This window comes from Moschus berezovskii, chromosome 3 (assembly GCF_049115385.1).
Source record: "Moschus berezovskii isolate FMDL1 chromosome 3, NW_MosBer_1.0, whole genome shotgun sequence".
In the NCBI taxonomy this organism is placed as follows: Eukaryota; Metazoa; Chordata; class Mammalia; order Artiodactyla; family Moschidae; genus Moschus; species Moschus berezovskii.
Genome location: NC_142462.1, coordinates 77,596,070 through 77,614,330, shown reverse-complemented (window position 1 = coordinate 77,614,330; position 18,261 = coordinate 77,596,070). Strand labels below are relative to the sequence as shown.

The window sequence follows — 18,261 nt, the reverse complement described above, 5'->3', positions numbered from 1 at the left end:
AATAATTATTCACTTGGAATTTCACCCCAATAAAGATCAGGGTCAAAATATACTTAAGAAAAATTTTTTTCCAGAAATCTCTTGCCAGTATTCTCTACTCTGCCTCTTCTATCCTTCATATTCATAGCAATCCATCTTGAAAGCATTTCTGGGGAGAACTGGATAATCCTTAGAATAAGAACAAACTGAAACGAAAGAAGCTTCACGTATAACTTCCAAAATAGCCTGGGAAGACTACAATACTCTTCTTCAGTGTTCTGCGCTATTAGTAACAAGAATGCTGGTTTATTTTTTTCCTGTTGAACACACCACGATAAGGGGAAGAAGGACCCACTCATCATTCTTTTCAAACTGCTGCCAATCATGCCTGAAGCTAGATCTATGAGGATGATACCAGACATATCACACTTGAAATTCTCACTCTTAATATATGCAAAAAAGGAGATTAGATGAGGTCCAGTTTGTATTCCAAATATATACTAGCGTATCGCATTTCAACACACTTGATCCTTACAAAATTCAAAGAAAAACTGGTAAAGTAAAATATAATAAACATATTTTCCTATAGCTTTTGATGAAACCTATGTTTTATACTTAAGCTATGAGGAGTATGGGTTTGTTTGTGCATCTCTCATTTTTTTTAACTAATGTGAATTATGTTTAGAAAGTGCCTTCAATAATCAGAATAAAACCATTGAAAGACAGACACACTCACATACCACACACTACTCTTAAAGGCCTTCTGCAAAAGCTGTTGGGACAAATTTTTTTTTTAATAATATGACTGAAGAACTGTGCATATTGAGAGGGTATAAAAATATGACAGGATAAAAACCATTAACTCCCAATACATTATAATTCTTTCAGTAAAACACATGATGATAGCTGTAATGTGAAATTAGACTAAATACTGTACTTTATTATTATTGAGCAATAAACTTTGATACTCTGTTAATCACAAGGCTTAATGTTGAATACTATAAACATACTAAAAAAGGTATACGAGAAGTTAAACATTATTTTTATAAAGGCCAATTTTTGGTGATTAAAAAGTTGTAAAAGAACAATGAAATAAATAATTTATTTTTTAAAATAAAAATTTTAAAACACAAGTTAAAAGAGTACACATATGTAAAACTGTTCTGTGTACTCATACTTCAACCGCATAGCTAGAAAGATACCCTCTGGCATCTTTTAATCTTCTTTCCAAGGAAGTTATTTTAGAGGGTTTAAAACTTCTGGCTTTCACTTCTGGTTCCGCATTTTCTTGTCCCTTTTATTCTTGTCATTGACTAGATTCAAGCATAGAAGACCAAAACCAAAACTGATTTAAATTATCGAAGTTTTGCTTTTTCAGTTGGGTAATAATTTCTTCTATATTGGGGTGGCAGGGGGAGGGGGGAAGTCACTGAATGGTGATATCAATGGAATGTGAAAAAGGATTTCGCTGATTTCTTTTTTTTTAAAAAAACCTTTTTGTTATTCTAGTAACCAAAGAGATTCCAAATTTGAAAGTACTACTCCTTTCATAATAAAACCCTCTACCTAAAATGTCTTCTTGCTATATCAGGCTAACTCTTATAATAATTACAGTTTGTCATATCATACCTTCCAAAATGAGACTCAACTTTCACACTAAAAAAAAATGAGGACCGCTTGCATTTCACGAAGTTGCTGTAAGGATTAAATGATTTAAAATACACAAACCACGTAGCATGATAGCCAGACACACCAAAGGTACTTAGTAAATATTACCTGCCTTCTAAAAATTTCTGTATTATGAATTTTAAGGAGGTTAAATATATTTTGAATCCACTTATTGATAAGGCTATGTGCTTTCCACTTCATTACGCTTCACTCCATTAAGATTGTCAGATTTTTTCTAAGGAAGAGGGGGGAAAGGAGGTAGCAGACACAAACTAAAACAGAAGAACAACATAGAAGGTATCGCCCTTTCATTTTCTTAAGTATTTTTTAAAATAAACTTGACTTTTTATCGCTCTTATATATTTTTCCAAGAAAGTTTTTCTTCATCTTTTTGTATAAGAAATCAAGCCTAAGCCGACACTCTATGCCAAAAGTACACCTAAACGTGAGCATGATGTATCTTGGTTGTTGAACATTTTACAGTTTAAGGGCCTCATGCAATCTCTTAAAAAAAAAAAAAAGACTGAAGAGTACTGACAACTAAGCATTCTCTCGGTTATGAACTATTTCATAAACCACTTGAAGGTTTCCCCTTGATTAATTTTATATGCCAACATACTTTCTCCTTCTTTACTCTCAACCCCGTCCGTTGTTTTCTAAGCCACAGAATCCACTGATGACTAAACTCTTCACGTTCCATTTCACTTCTCAACACCCCCTCTCTACTCCAACACCCACCCACCCCCAGGAGATGCCAGCATTGTTTGTGTGGAGTTGGAAACAATACACTTCCACCGCTGGTTAATTTACATCAGATTCGGCCAAGCCTGGGGAGCAGTGTGCGGTCTTCCCCCCACCCCTTTCTCCTCCTGTTTCCCTCCTCCCTTTTAAAAAAATTTAAATTACTCTTTTTAATTTAAAAACTTCCGGATGTTTTATTACTGTGGCAGCTTTACTTTTTCTCTGGAAAGACTAAAAAGGTAAGCTAAAACAGTTTTTGTCAGGTTAATGTCTTTTCTTTTTTTTACACGCATATATGACAACCAGAATCCATAGTGTTAAAACTGCAATGATAATGTTGCATTTTACCACACTAACTCCTGTTTGGCACAATTTCACTGGTTTTTGTAGCATAAATATACAAAAAACAAAAACCATTACATAACAGTGAAACTGGCTGTTCTTGAAACCTATTTGTCAGCAGCTACATGTGCTCCTGAGGATATAAAAGGATTTGATGCTTGCTTTTGCTATTTTCATTCTTTATTTTAGAAAACCATACAATATTATACATGTAAATGCAGTAAATCATTGTTTCCTTGACCCATATTTATAGAAAAGCAAAAACTTCTTTAATTTTAAAAATCTAATATTAAAAATACTATGAAGTCTAAAAGTCAGTTTTCCTTTGAAAGCCCACATTAACTGTCTGCTCATCAGCAAAGTTACAGTTAAAAAAAAATTTTTTTCAGGTATCTGAAAAAATTAAGTATGATAAACTCTAATAAAATTTATAATTAAAGCCATCTCAGAGATTGAAATCCTCAGTTTCCAACCAAGAAAATTTCACAGAATTAAATATTTTATCTAAAATCAAATAAGTTAAACATGTTCGATCAATACAATTTAAAAATCAGATATGCAGACACTCCCCAACATACACAAATAATACAAATAATTAGGAATCACATTTCATCCATTTAAATTTTAAAACACTTCCATCTATGAGGCTCCAAAAGTACAAGTACACGGTTTTAACTTTAATGTCTACTTTCTACACTACTTTTTCTTTCCTTCTCATCCTAGCTCCCTCTAGACACCCAACATATACATAAAATAGATCATTTAAGCCAGTGGTATTTGAGGACATCACCCCTCCTCCTCCAGTGAGACAGTCTTGCCTTTCATATCTATGTGGAGGTTCCCATGGCAACATCACTTACACCAATACTATTTCCAACTGAAATGAAAGAAGCCAAAATCTTAATGCTTCATTACTAAATTATACACACCCTAAGAGTAAGGATCTTTTTCTATCATTTTTTAATGAAAAAGTAGATTTCTAGAATTTCAGCAAAATAAGTCATTTAATATTTTAGAAATAAAAAAAGTCATACATATGCATATTATTACAAGAGATTTGCATGTGCTTATTCTTATTACATAAAACTGATATACTGAGCCAGGAGGCTGACTCAATTATAATTATAAATAGTATAATTTTTACTAATCCAGCCTACTATATCAAATTCTTCTCCCTGCCCCCCTTTAATGTTGGCTACATAGCTCACAAAAACCCTGGTGAGAAATTCTAACAAAAAAAAACAAGAAGCAATTCATGGACAGCAGGAGGCAATTCCAGAACACAGGCACAATCTATAAAGAAAAACCACTACAGCTTTTTGATGTTAAATAAGTAGAAGTATCAGCATACAACAAAGCCAAGAAGCAGACTGTTGTATCAAGTTTAAAAGCAAAATATTCAGTGTTAAGTGTCATGCACACCTTTTGTCAAGTTTCAAATATGAAATTCTCCTAATTTTTAAAACAAAGTTTTCCTGATAATACTGAAGGTTTGTAGGTATTTAGTTTTAGTACAACACACATTACAATCAAGTTATTCAAAATATAGGGAAGGAGAGGGTTGTGTTGTGTGTCTGTGTGTATATATAAAAGCAGGAACATCAAAGTGGGAGGTCAAACACTTAATTTGAAAACATACACATTTCTTAATCAGGCTGTACACACTAAGAAGCCTCAGAGGAAGAGGTGAGACTATAAATTGAGTAACATTTCATAAAGCATTTTAATAAATAATCAAAGCTAAGCATTAAACATCTCTCTATACAGTGAACACATTTTTTAAAAGGATAAAAATCAATAGAATGTACACTGAACCTTATTTATTCTGACAAAATATTATGGCACCTGAATACTTGTATCATACAATTTTCTCTGAAGAGCTTATTAACTTACATATGGGTTCATAAAAATAGAACATTAATATATTTTAATGAAAGAACCTTTTTATTAAAATTTATAATGAGCCTTTTTTTTCCTTTTACATTATCACTTTCTTAAAATGGGCTGACTCAAAAGACTATAAAGATTCCCTCAAAACCAGTACAGGAAACTGCAAGAATTTACTTTCCCAAAAACAGCTTTTAAGACATGAACATGAACTGCCTAATGAATCTCATAGTTAGGCTTGTGGAAAGGACCAACTTGCACGTTTCAGAGGTCCTTCCCTCTTTTTAAAAATTCCCATACAGTGAAACCTGCTGACACCGCTTTTATAAGGCCTGGGGTGGGTGTTGAGGGGAGGAGGGCACTGATTTGTCACATGGGGGGGAGGGAACGGATTTTTGCAACATTTGTGAGGGTTTTATAGGCAGGATCCTCTCTCCAGGATTTAGACAAGTAAAACAAAACCAAAAAAATATCCAACTGTTAAACGTTCGTTTTATTAAAAAAAAAAAAAAAGGTAATTCTCTGCAAATGTCTCAACATTTTAATTTACTTTCATTTCAGCATTAACCACCTAAACACAAATACCTGCAGTTCAGAAATCTTTTCAGTTCTTTGAAGAGTGACATTTAATCAACCTTGATATTAGATGTATTTTTAAGCTAACTTCAAAAACAAAATCTAGAGAAAGTATTATGACCTCTCCTGAACAAAAAAGAATGTATTTTAAAAATCCTCCCTTTATCACAAGCAGGTTTGGATGCAATGCCACCTGGTGGCACAGAAAAAAAAATTTTTTAACGAAGCTTAGATTTTTAGAAGCTGAGCTGTTCTATGAAAACACCAACCACCCCTTCAGACTACTCTACCTTCCTCCTAAACAAGTTATTCATCCTGCCGTTTAATAATAATGACTAATTTTTATTTTAAAACTTTAAAAATTTTAAGCAATTAACTGCATGTGACAATGTCCTTAGTGTTTAAATATCATAAAGGAAGCCAAACATTTTTTCTTTTTTCAAAAACCTAAAACTGTACCAAAGCTCTAATTTTTAAAAGATGAAATACTTAAGAATTGGGGGTGTAGGGATGGAGTAACTGAACTGCTTTGTAAAATTACACTGTATAATTAATTCCATGGTAAGAATGTTTTTATGGTGTGTTTTGGTGACCTTTTATTACCATCAAGTTCACAATGCTGGTGGGCTGCCTTTTAATCCCTCCGCAGACAAAGGCCCTAAATAAACACAGATCCCTTCCTGGGAAAAAGTCCACTCTGGTTAAATGGTAAGGAAATGAGTAAATCATTAGTAATCTTTAAAGCCAAAGCTATAAACTCAAGTTACCTTAAGTTGAAATGAAAGTGTCCTGCAAGAGTTTCAAAGTTCTGTCACAGATAGAAATCTCCAGCTCTTGACTCCAGACTAGGCGCCAGCTGATAAACAAACAATTTAAGTCAAGAGCTGGAGAATTCCCAGCTTTTTCATTTAATGGCTTTGGCCCAGAGTATTTATTGCCTCCAGTTTTATTCTCACTTAGCTCTAAGAGGAAATTTAAACTCATCATTATCTTAAAGCCCCATATGGGTAGCAGTCAGCTCACCTGATAGAGCTCCTCTTACTCGGTACCAGTTTGAGTCTCTACTAGAAGTGATGTAATAATGTAAACTAATTAACTAGTGTTCGGATGACTTCTTAACAGGCTACATAAACGGTGTTCAATATCGTTTACATTCCCACTTGGGGTAGTAACGATTCCAAAAAATTTAATTCTGCAGTTTTATTCCAAACTACCAGCTAAAATGGAAAGGACAATGTCAGCTTTCTCAATCAATCCCCGACATGCACCCACCCAGCCTCCCTCTACCCTCATTCTCACCCTTGCCCACCAGCCCTTGATATTACATAAAGCAACTTTTCTGTATAAAAGTAGGCTATTTCTATTCACTTCAAAATACTCAGTGTTGCCAGATCTATTTCCCAACAGAGCAGGGTGTAAGATTTAAGATGTAAATGCCCGATCATGAAAAGTTGTTGATTTTATACGAGTACTAGTAAGAATATAAAAGTACAGCCCAATTAAAGCCTGTAAGATACCATCAAAAATTTCTAAATGCTGTTTTTAAACGTTTGCTACTAAAGATTACCGACCTCAAAGCCAGAACTATACTGTTGCTTCTATTCCGTTCTCAAAATTATCATTTATTTTAAAGAAAAATCTCATCTCTACTCAGGATTTTATGTCAAAATAATTCAACTATCTGAGTGTTTGCAGATATTTCACAATTACAATAAATCAATTATCCTTTTTCCTCTAGCCGCTTATCTAATGAAAAATTTTCAAGAAAATTTTTATAGCCTAAGGTAGAGGGTTAATGTGGCATTAATGCAAAGAAAAATTCTCTCATTTCTTAATTTTCAGAAAGTTTTAAAAACCTATCTTGGCTAGAAAAGCAAATTAACTATTTCAGTTGTCTGCCAAGATTATTTTTCTACTTTCACTATATGTACATAGTACATTAAAATGCTGACCACTTGAGAACAAGTTTTACCCTCACACATAAGAATTAGTGGAAAAGAAACATAATTAATGATAAAACCACTTGTATGCCTGGTCTCATATTGTTCCATAACTTCATAAGAACAATGCTGTCTTAGAGACTGCAATGGATAAACATTTTGAAGACCACAACTAATAGTCAACAACTTAATTTATAAAAAAGACGTCAGGTGCAAATCTTAAAATTCTTAATACTCTTCTAGAAAAGAGTCCATACCTCTCCCTTGCTGGATGTAACCTGAGCTAAACACAAAATAACAACAAAAACTCTCTACCTTCAGGTCAATTTAAATTACTTAACGCAGAAGAGAGATGGTGAGTTGGTTATCAAACCTTCATTGGCCATATTGGGAGGATGGCTACCAAGAAATGTGCATGTAAATTCAAATTTTTCACAATTAAAATATCCAAATAATGTAAAATAAAATAGAATTGTACAACAAATATATACAGAGAAGGTATTAAATTCAAATGTAATATACTTTTCATCGGCTGATATTATCAAACTTTAAGAAAATCAGACAACTATAAAACTGCAAATAAATCTGGTAACAGTTTGTGATGACAAAGCCCTTGTCAAATTCTTAATTCCATTGCCTCCTCTCACTCCCCCCTCAAATAGCTATCCAGGGATCACAAGCAAAACAAAATAAAGACATATAATACATCAGGGGTACTGGAATTAATTTTATGCTGCTAAGGAATCAATAGATGTTAATGAAAAATAAATTACATACAATTAATAGACTTAGATTTATTTACCAAATCTATTTCACCTTTATATAAACACTGCTAGGCAGTTCTAAACTGTGACCAGACCCAATTGTGTCTGGTCTGACTTACATCCTGAATGGCAATTAAAGGACATTAAAAATACCCCAGGATTACTTGAGGCAGGACCCCTGCCTTATCCATGCACTTTCCAACAGAACCATGCGAAGAGAACACAGTGTCCCTCCACCACAGGATAGAGCCTGGCAAGAGCAACTCTGGTAATAGTTACTTGACTGGAAATTGAGATGCAGTAAAAATCTGGCCTGCAGATTTGGAGATGAGGCGATTGCAAACTGCAAGAGAGTAAATTCTTAGAAATAAACTAGGTTGTTGTTAGCAATAATAATTATTACCAACAATAACTGATAGTAATAATACAAACACTGATGAAGTGGTCACCCTGCATTCTCTATCCCACTCCTCCACTATTTTCTTAGGAGACAAATTATTAATGCTGCCTCAACTATGTTATCTTGGGCAGTGAGTCAGCAGTCTTCTCTAAACATGTTAAGAACTCATTAACACCTTATATAGGGACTCTCCACAACAACTGTTGTAAGGGAGTTTCAGACATGCCAAAGAATGTAAAAAGAAGCTTTTATGGGCTCCTCTTCTTTGGGACTAATTTCAAAGAAATCCTTGGAATTTATTTACCAAACATCTCTGAACCACTTTGTGCGAACTGGAGAAAATCCCAGGCAAAATGTACTCTCCAGAGACAGAAGGGATACTTAATGGATACAGGGTGATAAGTAAAATTATGGGTAAATGTAAATGGATAACATAATTAACTCATTTCTGGGTATACTGGTACTGATGAATCTTATGTCATTTCTAAAGAAATAAATTTGTCCATTAAATCAAGTTAAAGAAAAATTTAATTATTTGAGTTACCACTAAAGCTTTAAATACCATTGAATCAGACCAAGGAGAGGCATTTTAAGAGAGAATAATTCAAGTCTCTGATACCGAAGTCAATGCCACAAAGTACTTCTAAGTTTTATAATAAAAAATAGAAACTGATCATTTTAAAAGAACTAAAAATCATCACAATAATACAATTCTTTAAAGGAAAGAACCCATGAAAATGAATTATCTGAATCATGTTAAACCACCTTATTTCAAAATATTAAAAACAATATTACTGAGGTAAGACTAAAATTCAACAATGAATACTGTACAAAATACTACTGTGTAATCAAACAGCTTATGAGAGCACCAAAGACCTCCTATGATAGCTCTTCCCCCCCACACACACATTACAAACCACAGTAAATTAAGTTATATGAAATTTGGTAAAAGAATTTGCTTTTGGACAGAAATAGCAATGTTTCAGCCCAAAGCAAAGTAAAATTGCCAAGCTATAAACCTCTCTAAGAAAATGTTTTAATGGAAATGCCAAGAGACTCTTAACCATAATGGTGTTAGGTGCCAAAACATAAATAAATTTTGTTTTTGTGCTCCCTTTACCATAAATTAGATACAGGTCGAGTAGAAAAACAGTAGGTATCCAATTCAGTGAGCAGTAAAGGCCAAGACTTGCACATTTGATTTTAAAAACAATAATGGAGTCTATGTGAGACTTTCACTGAAGAATTAAGCAAGCAAGCCTAGCACTCTAAGAGAAACACCTTAATAGGTCTTGTGCTTACTATTCCATATTCTAAGAATACCTCAAACAAATTACTAAAATTTAACCCAGCCAAGTAGAGTATAATATCTGGTTTCCTGGTAGGGAACTATTATACAAACATACACACACAAGTTCAATTATTTAATTTTGACATTAATCCTAACCAGGGGAATCCAGTTTAGCAAATCAATGAGGCTGGCCAGCACAGAAAGCCTTGGGCTATCTACAACAGCTATTTCAGAGTCACTTCAACTCAAGGTTTCTGTGCAAACCTACAGACATACTATGCAATCAATGATCTTATTCTTCAATTATTCAAGCACAGGTAAATGCTATAATTATGCCCTTGGCACAGAAAGAACAGTATTTAGATATTAATTACAAACAATAGTTTTTAATTTGCTTTATATCTAGCAATCATTATACAAGAGAGCTAATCAAACTGGAATTAACTCTGTGGTAGCAGACCACACCCCCCACAAAAAAAATGCATGTGTCCAAAATGGTGTCACTAAACAACATTTCACATTAAAGGATTACAACTTCCATAAAGATGTGGTTTACACAAGACAGATAAACAGATTAGGGCATCATACTTATGATGCCAGTGTCATGGCTAACAGACAGAGATCCTGGTTAGCTTTACTGTAATAAACTGTTAAACAAAGGCATGGCATTAGACATATAGGGAATCAACATACAGGTGATCCAGTTTAACTAACTCCGAGTGAAACTACCTGCTAAGTCCTACAAATACAAAGACAAATGTTCCACAAGTATACCAAGCTTGTTCATGCCTCAGAACAAGTACAGAATACCTCTTACCTTACAGAGTACCTCTTACCATACAGAGTACCTCTCTCAACTGAGAACACTCTACCCCTAGACTTGTGCGTTCAGATCTCTGCTTAAATGTCACTTCCCCAGAGAAGGTTCCCTGTCCACTCAATGTAAAAGGACCCTCCCTTTGGTCTGTCTCCTTAACTGTTTACTGTATGTTTTTTTCTTCATAGTACCTATTATTGAAATTATTCTTGTTTGTTTATCCTCTCTATTCCAATCAAATCATAAGCTCCATAAGACAAAAGATGTTGAGTATCTTTAAAGCTCTAATTCTAGTACCTAGAACATACCTAGTACATAGCAAGTACTCAATAAATGTTTATTGCATGAAAGAAGAATGAAGCGTGTCCCTCGCAATCAAGGTCCTGTCAGCATAAAAGAGAATATTAGCATATATGATCAGAAAACAGTATATAACACTGAAAGAATTATATAAATACAATAATTTAAGTATAAGACATTCCACTGAAGAAAAAAATGAAGACCTTCACTTTTATTTTTAAGTTCCAGACTCTCTGGAACTTAAAAGTGAAGGTCTTTCATTTATCAACAGAAGTACAACAGAAAATGAAACTAAAGGTGGTAGAATTATATGAACTAACCAATTTCCTTTCTTCCTTGCTTAAAGAGTATTTACTAAAGAACAGTCAAATCTAATTCCAAATTCCAGTGATTCTCCTTGGATCTGTGAACCATCTACAAGGTTTCCAATTGACCTTTAACATAAATGTTCCACTTCCAGAACTTAAAATCCTTCACTAGCTTAGAATCAGGTGTATGAATCAGATCTGGTGTTACCCTCTCTTTAAATATCCAGAAAGGTCAAATTAAGTATTAATAGCCACACCAGATAGGACGAAGAGCAGGAGAAACACATAAGAACTTCAAAGGTAATAGTAAGGCTTTATTTCTTAAACTAGGAGGGGGGAACACATGGGCCTGATGTGCACTTATAGTTTGTACCTTTATAATTTTGTATTTTGTATATAAATTCATATTTAATAAAAATTTAGGGAAAAAAGTTACTCCCTGCACTCAAAAAGATTAAGCTTTACAGGAAGAAGAGAATCAACGCCTATAAATATAATGTAATACGGGCTTTGATAAAGGCATGTACAGTTTCACAGCTTCAAAAGAAGCACCAGGATTTCCCTGGTGGTCCAGTGGTGAAAGACTCTGTGCTTTCACTGCAGAGAGAAAGGGTTCAATTCTTGGCTGGGGAAGTTAAAAAAGGAAGCACCAAAATCAGTTGAGACATGTCAAAATATTTTATAAAGTAGTATCCAGAGTACAAAGTGCTAACTGTACAAGCATATAACCGTTATTTACATTGGTTTCAGGATGATAAGTAGAACAGTTTAAGCATCATTTGCTTCTGATTTGTTTTTTTAAGTCAGATGAAACAAATAAAATTGAATAAAAGCTAGCAGAAAGCAGAAGATAGGGCTGGACTGAAGAAATCACTGTCTTAAAAATCTGTACAACTTCAAATTCTTCATCTGGGTTTTAAAAAAGGTTCTCTTTAAAATGCTAACCACAGAATAAGGAGTACAATGTGTTCCCATTTTAATTTTCAGAATACTACTGTATTTGTAGGTAACACCTCTATATGATTACACAAAAATGCATTTTTTAAGTCTAAGATAAACAAATGAAGAGTGGGGGGAGGAGAATAAAAATGGGTGAATTTTTTTTAAGATTTTGTTAAAATTACCTCAAATAATATATGTTTTAAGACTGACAAACATAGAACCTCTGTAAAACTGTAAGCCTATTTGGGTGCCTAACCCAGGCCTTTCCCAGGTCCCTTTTCCTAAATTTTATTTAGTTAAAATACAATGATTTTTAAACCTGCTAACTCTAACTTACAGAAAGTTCCCTCTATTTTAACTGAGAAAGAACAGACATTTTTAACCCATATTAAAAATATAAAAATAATAACTATGAGAAGACAAACATAAGTTTCTGTTATATGCTGGCCAATCTCATAATGATGATGTGTCAAGCAACAAATTATCACAAACCGTCTCTACACAAAATTTTCAGTCTGTAATACAGATCAGACTGAAGTGAACTCACTTTTAGAAATTAGCATTTTTATACTCTAAAACCACAAAACTGTGATAAAAATAGCTTGATAAGGACAAGGAGTAATCTCAAAGTTTTATCACAAAGAAGACTGTATTCTAAATGTTAAAATAACATTTAAAAATCAAGTTGGTATTTTTTGTTATCAAATGATAATTTCAGGCTATACTCTTGAAGCAAAAGATCAATCAATAAGATCAATTGATATGATTTAATTTTCAAATTAAATTACAGAACCACTCAAAGAACAAAGAACTGTTCATTTACTGAATCTATTCTATAAATGCCAATACCAAGTTTAAAATTGCTTATTAGTATTTTGTAATCAAAGATCCATACCACATTATAAATCTTTACACCTAACATCCTACTTAAATGATTCAATATAACAATTACAGGGGCTAAAAATTATTTATACCTCCACCTATACTCAAAGGGCTTCCCTGATAGCCCATTGGTAAAGAATCTGCCTATAATGCAGGAGACCCCAGTTGGATTCCTGGGTTGGGAAGCTCCACTAGAGAAGGGACAAGCTACCCACTCCAGTATTCTTGGGATTCCCTTGTGGCTCAGCTGGTAAAGAACCCACCTGCAATGCAGGAGACCTGGCTTTGCTCCCTGGGTTGGGAAGATACCCTGGAAAAGGGAAAGGCTACCCACTTCATATTCTGGCCTAGAGAATTCCATGGACTGTAAAGACCATGGGGTCGCAAAGAGTCAGACACAACTGAGTGACTTTCACTTTCTATACTCAAAAGGGTTTGGGATATAAGATTCCTTTATAAGCCCACTAGGTTCTTTATGAAAAAGAAACTGATTTAAGTTATTACATTTCATTATTTTTTAATTCCAAAGCCAACAATCACGTTTAATAGGAATAAAACTATTTCATTGTCTACTGCCATATTGCTATAATTCCATATGTGTGTGTATATATGTATGCACATATGTATATTTGCATATATATTTGATTACATAGTAACTCTGGAAAATTTGTAAATTATAGAAAATCATAATCCTGCCATACCAAAATACCTAGATATCCATATTAGTATTTCATATAATATTAAGCTTTTAGAATTTTATTAGCTCCCTGTCCTCTGATTGAGATGCTGATGATTTCAAAGTATGTAATGTGGTGAAATTAATTTATAGATTTTCTAATATTAAGCTATCTGTACATACATGAGATAAACTGAACCTGGTTGCAGTGTCTGATCTCACTCATACACGGTTGTATTTCATTTGTTAATGTACTTTATAAAGTTTTCACTTCTATATTCATGACTGATGTAGACTTATAGTTTTTTTTTCTCTCTCATAATGTTTCTAACTGGTTTAATTATCAGAGTTATACACACCTTATAGAATGATTTGGGAAGCATTTCCTCTTTTCTGTTGTCTGGGAAAGTTCATATTAAACTGAGATGGTATGCTCCTTGAAATTTTGGTTAACATTTGGTAAAATCACCTGGGCCTAGTATTTTCCTTATGAAATCATTTTCTCTTTTTTGCTACTTCTTCAGTTTCTTTAACAGTTATAAGATTATTCAGGCTAATTATTTCTTGAATCTGTTCTGAAAAGTTAAAATTTTCTAGCAATTGATCTAGCCCTACCCACAGCAATCTGGATCAAAACTTCACAGCTCTTCAAAGCTATAACATCCTTTTATCTGAGTTTAGAACAAGCACTGTATTTTGAGAGGGCTAAACAACATAAGTCAGTTCAGCTTTATTTTTATTTGCAATGAGGAAACTGATTATCTGCAATAACTCTAAAATAACTGGATTATCTTGGGTACCACCAAATCGTAATTGTTACTTCTAACAAACGGAATAGGTGTGCATCTATTTTAGCTACCACTTACCACCAGAAACAGGGGCATCCATGAAAACTGCTCCCATTTTTTCAACTTCTTTGGCCAGTTCTTTTGAAACCATAGGATCAATAGTGCTGGAATCTATTAATAGTGAGCCTTTCTTCACTTTTCTAAGTAAACAAACAGAAACATAGTTTTTTTTAAAAGTACAGCTTTATAGTTTTAAAAACATAGTTTACAACTCTGAATAAGTATTTCATGCAACTACTTATAGAATGAGAATCTGCTAAAAGCTGCCAGATATCAAGGAAGTCTCTGGTGAAAATATTAGAAATGTTGTTAGGGACTTCCCTGGAGGCTCAGTGGTAAAGCAACCGCCTGCCAATGCAGGAGACATGGGTTAGATCCCTGATCAGGGAGGATCCCATATGCCGCAGAGCAACCAAGTCCGTGTGCCACAACTATTGAGTCTGTGCTCTGCAACAAGAGAGGCCATCACGATGAGAAGCCTGCACACCACAACTAGAGTAGCCTTGGCTTGCTGCAGCTAGAGAAAAGCCTACACAGTTACAAAGACCCAGAGCGGCCAGAAATAAATTATATTTTTAAAAAGCTCATTATTAGAACTGGTTCAAAATCTCAAATTCATTTTCAGATCAATTACAGTTCAAAGTAAATGCAAACTATTTCAAACAAACCAAAGTAACCTAATAAACTACATGGTATAAATTCTGGTTTCACGTGAAATACACATTAACCATAATAATGTAGGTTAGCTAAGATGTAAGCAATTTAAAACACCTATTAACTTTAAAGGGGCTATTTGATAAGATTTAAATTTTTGTTTGTAAAATAGCTGGGTCTCTTTAAAAAGTAATTTACTTGTCTTTAACAAGCCATATTGCAAATTTCACATATCCATTTTATTTCCACTGCTGCTGCTGCTGCTAAGTCACTTCAGTCGTGTCCGACTCTGTGTGACCCCATAGACAGCAGCCCACCAGGCTCTCCCGTCCCTGGGATTCTCCAGGCAAGAACACTGGAGTGGGTTGCCATTTCCTTCTCCAAAGCATGAAAGTAAAAAGTGAAAGTGGGAAGTCGTTCAGTCGTGTCTGACTTGTAGCAAGCCCACGGACTGCAGCCTACTAGGCTCATCCGTCCATGGGATTTTCTAAGCAAGAGTACTGGAGTGGCTTGCCATTCAGGTAGAAAAAATACAAGCAATAAAAATTTAGCCATTTGCCTTAGAATGGCATATTCTTTAATAATTGTAACTTTGTAAAGATAAAATAAAATATCAAACAGATACTAAGGAAAATACAGGAATGGACCTAGAAATCTCAAAGAGTCTTCTTATTCGTTATGGTAAATTTATATATATACACTGGTAAAAGAGGGAAGCAGTCTTTTCATATATCATATTTTACATCAATATTTAAATGGCATTCTTAAAGTAAAGGGCTTCCCTTGTGGTTCAGCTGGTAAAGAATCTGCCTGCAATGCAGGAGACGTGGGTTGGATAGATCTCCTGGAGAAGGGAAAGGCTACCTACTCCAGTTTCTGACCTAGAGAATTCCATGAATATATAGTCCACAGGGTCGCAAAGAGTCGGACACGACTGAGTGACCTTCACTCTCATTTAAAGTAAAAGTTTTGTTTGCACTCTAAATACAGACTATATACCTGCTGAGTTCCCTTACAGTATACAATCTATGCTATTGTCACTGACTTGGAAACTCAGACCTAAATTATAATTTTTTTAAAGGGCTATGGCTAACCTTCCCAAAGTTTTTACTACAGATAAACTAACCCATAAGACATTTAATCATAACTATGATGGGAAAATTAAAACTTAATAAATATAAATATTAAAGGGGAAACAGAAAATCATTGCTAAAACCATTAAAATTTTTTTCCTACAGGAAAAAAAAATAGCACATAAAATGCTTTAAGCAACTATTTTTGACATATGAATTGATATGGTTTAAGTGCAGTAACTGAGTATGTTCCATAGAAAGGAAATAGCATACTCTATTAGAGATCACTCCAGGATGTACATACCCTAAAACATGAGAATTAAGTTTACCAGTCTTCTGTGATATTAGTATTCTTAAGATTTTAAAACTTTAATCAAATGGGAAATCATTTCAAAAACTACACATGCAACTGGGTGGGGGGAAGTGATCCTGACCCAGAAGGAAATGAAGAACCACCCATGAGAAGCAAATTACAGTTCAATGTAAAGACAAACTCCTTCAAAGCACTCCCTAGACAAAACCACCCTACTTGGCGGCCACCATATTCCTAATAAAGGAATTAATAACCATAGGATTTTGTCTACACAAAGTTTTTAGTAACTTTTCCCTGAGAGGTAAAGCAGGGCCATAATTGGAACAGACTAGGTAATGACACAACTAGGTCACCTCAGGACCACACACACTGTGGCCCTGAGGGCTTCATCCAAAATGAGTGTCTTTCAACCTTCTCTGAAATCTAAACATTTATCTTATCAGTTTTCTGCCTAATATTCAAGTGTCTTTTGCTTCTAAGTTTGCTAGTTTTCCAAAGCAATTCTATTTCCCCAAACCTCAAATTCCATGCATTATAGCTTCATGAGATTAAAACCCTTTCTTTCAGCCCTTCATGTGTCTACTGAGCCTACCAGTTTGTTCTAGCTCTCTGCTCAAATTTAATAACACAACAAGTTAGGTACAGGAATCAGTAAGACCAGAAAACTAAACTGAGAATTCAACCATCGCCATCCTATTATAACCACAAGGGTCTGGCTGCTGCTGCTGCGTCACTTCAGTCGTGTCCGACTCTGTGCGACCCCATAGACAGAAGCCCACCAGGGTCCCCCGTCCCTGGGATTCTCCAGGCAAGAACACTGGAGTGGGTTGCCATTTCCCTCTCCAATGTGTGAAAATGAAAAGTGAAAGTGAAGTCGCTCAGTCGTGTCCGACCCTTAGCGACCCCACGGACTGCAGCCTACCAGGCTCCTCCATCCATGGGATTTTCTAGGCGAGGGTCTGGCAGCAGGTACCAATTAACCAAAAGGTTCTTGAAGCGAGGCACTGGGTAGGAAATGCTGGCCTAAATTATATATTATTCAGAGAGCTACTGCTAATCTTTAATTCCAGCTTCTCAAAGTTCTTACTACAGATGTACTAACCCAGAGGACATACAGTAACTTTTAACTTCATAATAAATTTTAAATAATAGTGTTCTTTCCAATGCTTGGTTTTATTTTTTATAGAAATCTTTCCCTGAATTTCTATAAATCATAAGAAAAGTATGCTTGTAACATTTGTGTACAGTTTAAAGTCAAGCTTTAAAAAGTCTCTTAAAACAGCTTACCAATGAAAGTGTAAGTTTAACGCAAGAATACAAGGAAGAGAAGCAAAAAAAAATTCATTCCCAAAAGTCACATACTTGACTTCAGTGAAAAAATAAACCCTTTACAATGAGACAGAAACCACACCATTCACTTTTAAGACATAAGAAAACAGTACAAGAAGACTTAACAAACATAACTGTAATTTCACAACTGTTCTAACAAATGTGAAATTCATAAACTATCATAGAAAGAACATATCTACAGTTGAGAAATACATACTTTAGAATTCCATTTGCTCCAGAATAAGCTTCTATCGCGTTGATGCTGGTGGGCAACATGGTAATAATTCTGTCAGCTTTTTCAGCTACATCTGCTGGGGAAGACACTACCTTTAAAAAAAATTGCAAAGGCACATTATTTAAATCAAATGCTTCTAGAGCACAAGTAGGACCCACTTTTTATACATGCCTGTAACAGTAACAGTGAATAAAAACCAATACTTGTTTTCAAATGACAAAAAAAAAAACCTTACTGCCTAAAATAGAGAGTCCACTCCTTACATACATACAGATGCAGTTTCTATGGAATCTCAT

The 18,261-nt window shown here is 34.4% G+C and overlaps 1 protein-coding gene across 3 annotated transcripts in view; it reads right to left on the bottom strand.

Moving 5' to 3' along the window:
* Positions 1-18,261, bottom strand: part of HIBADH (3-hydroxyisobutyrate dehydrogenase) — a 267,180-nt gene that overhangs the window by 221,652 nt on the left and 27,267 nt on the right. For all 3 annotated transcript variants that reach the window (XM_088834599.1, XM_088834600.1, XM_055420968.1), the window contains exons 3-4: positions 17,948-18,057; positions 14,380-14,501 (exon numbers count right to left, since the gene is read on the bottom strand). In XM_088834599.1, the coding sequence (XP_088690725.1) occupies positions 14,380-14,501; positions 17,948-18,057 (232 nt within the window). The remainder of the gene's footprint in view (positions 1-14,379; positions 14,502-17,947; positions 18,058-18,261) is intronic.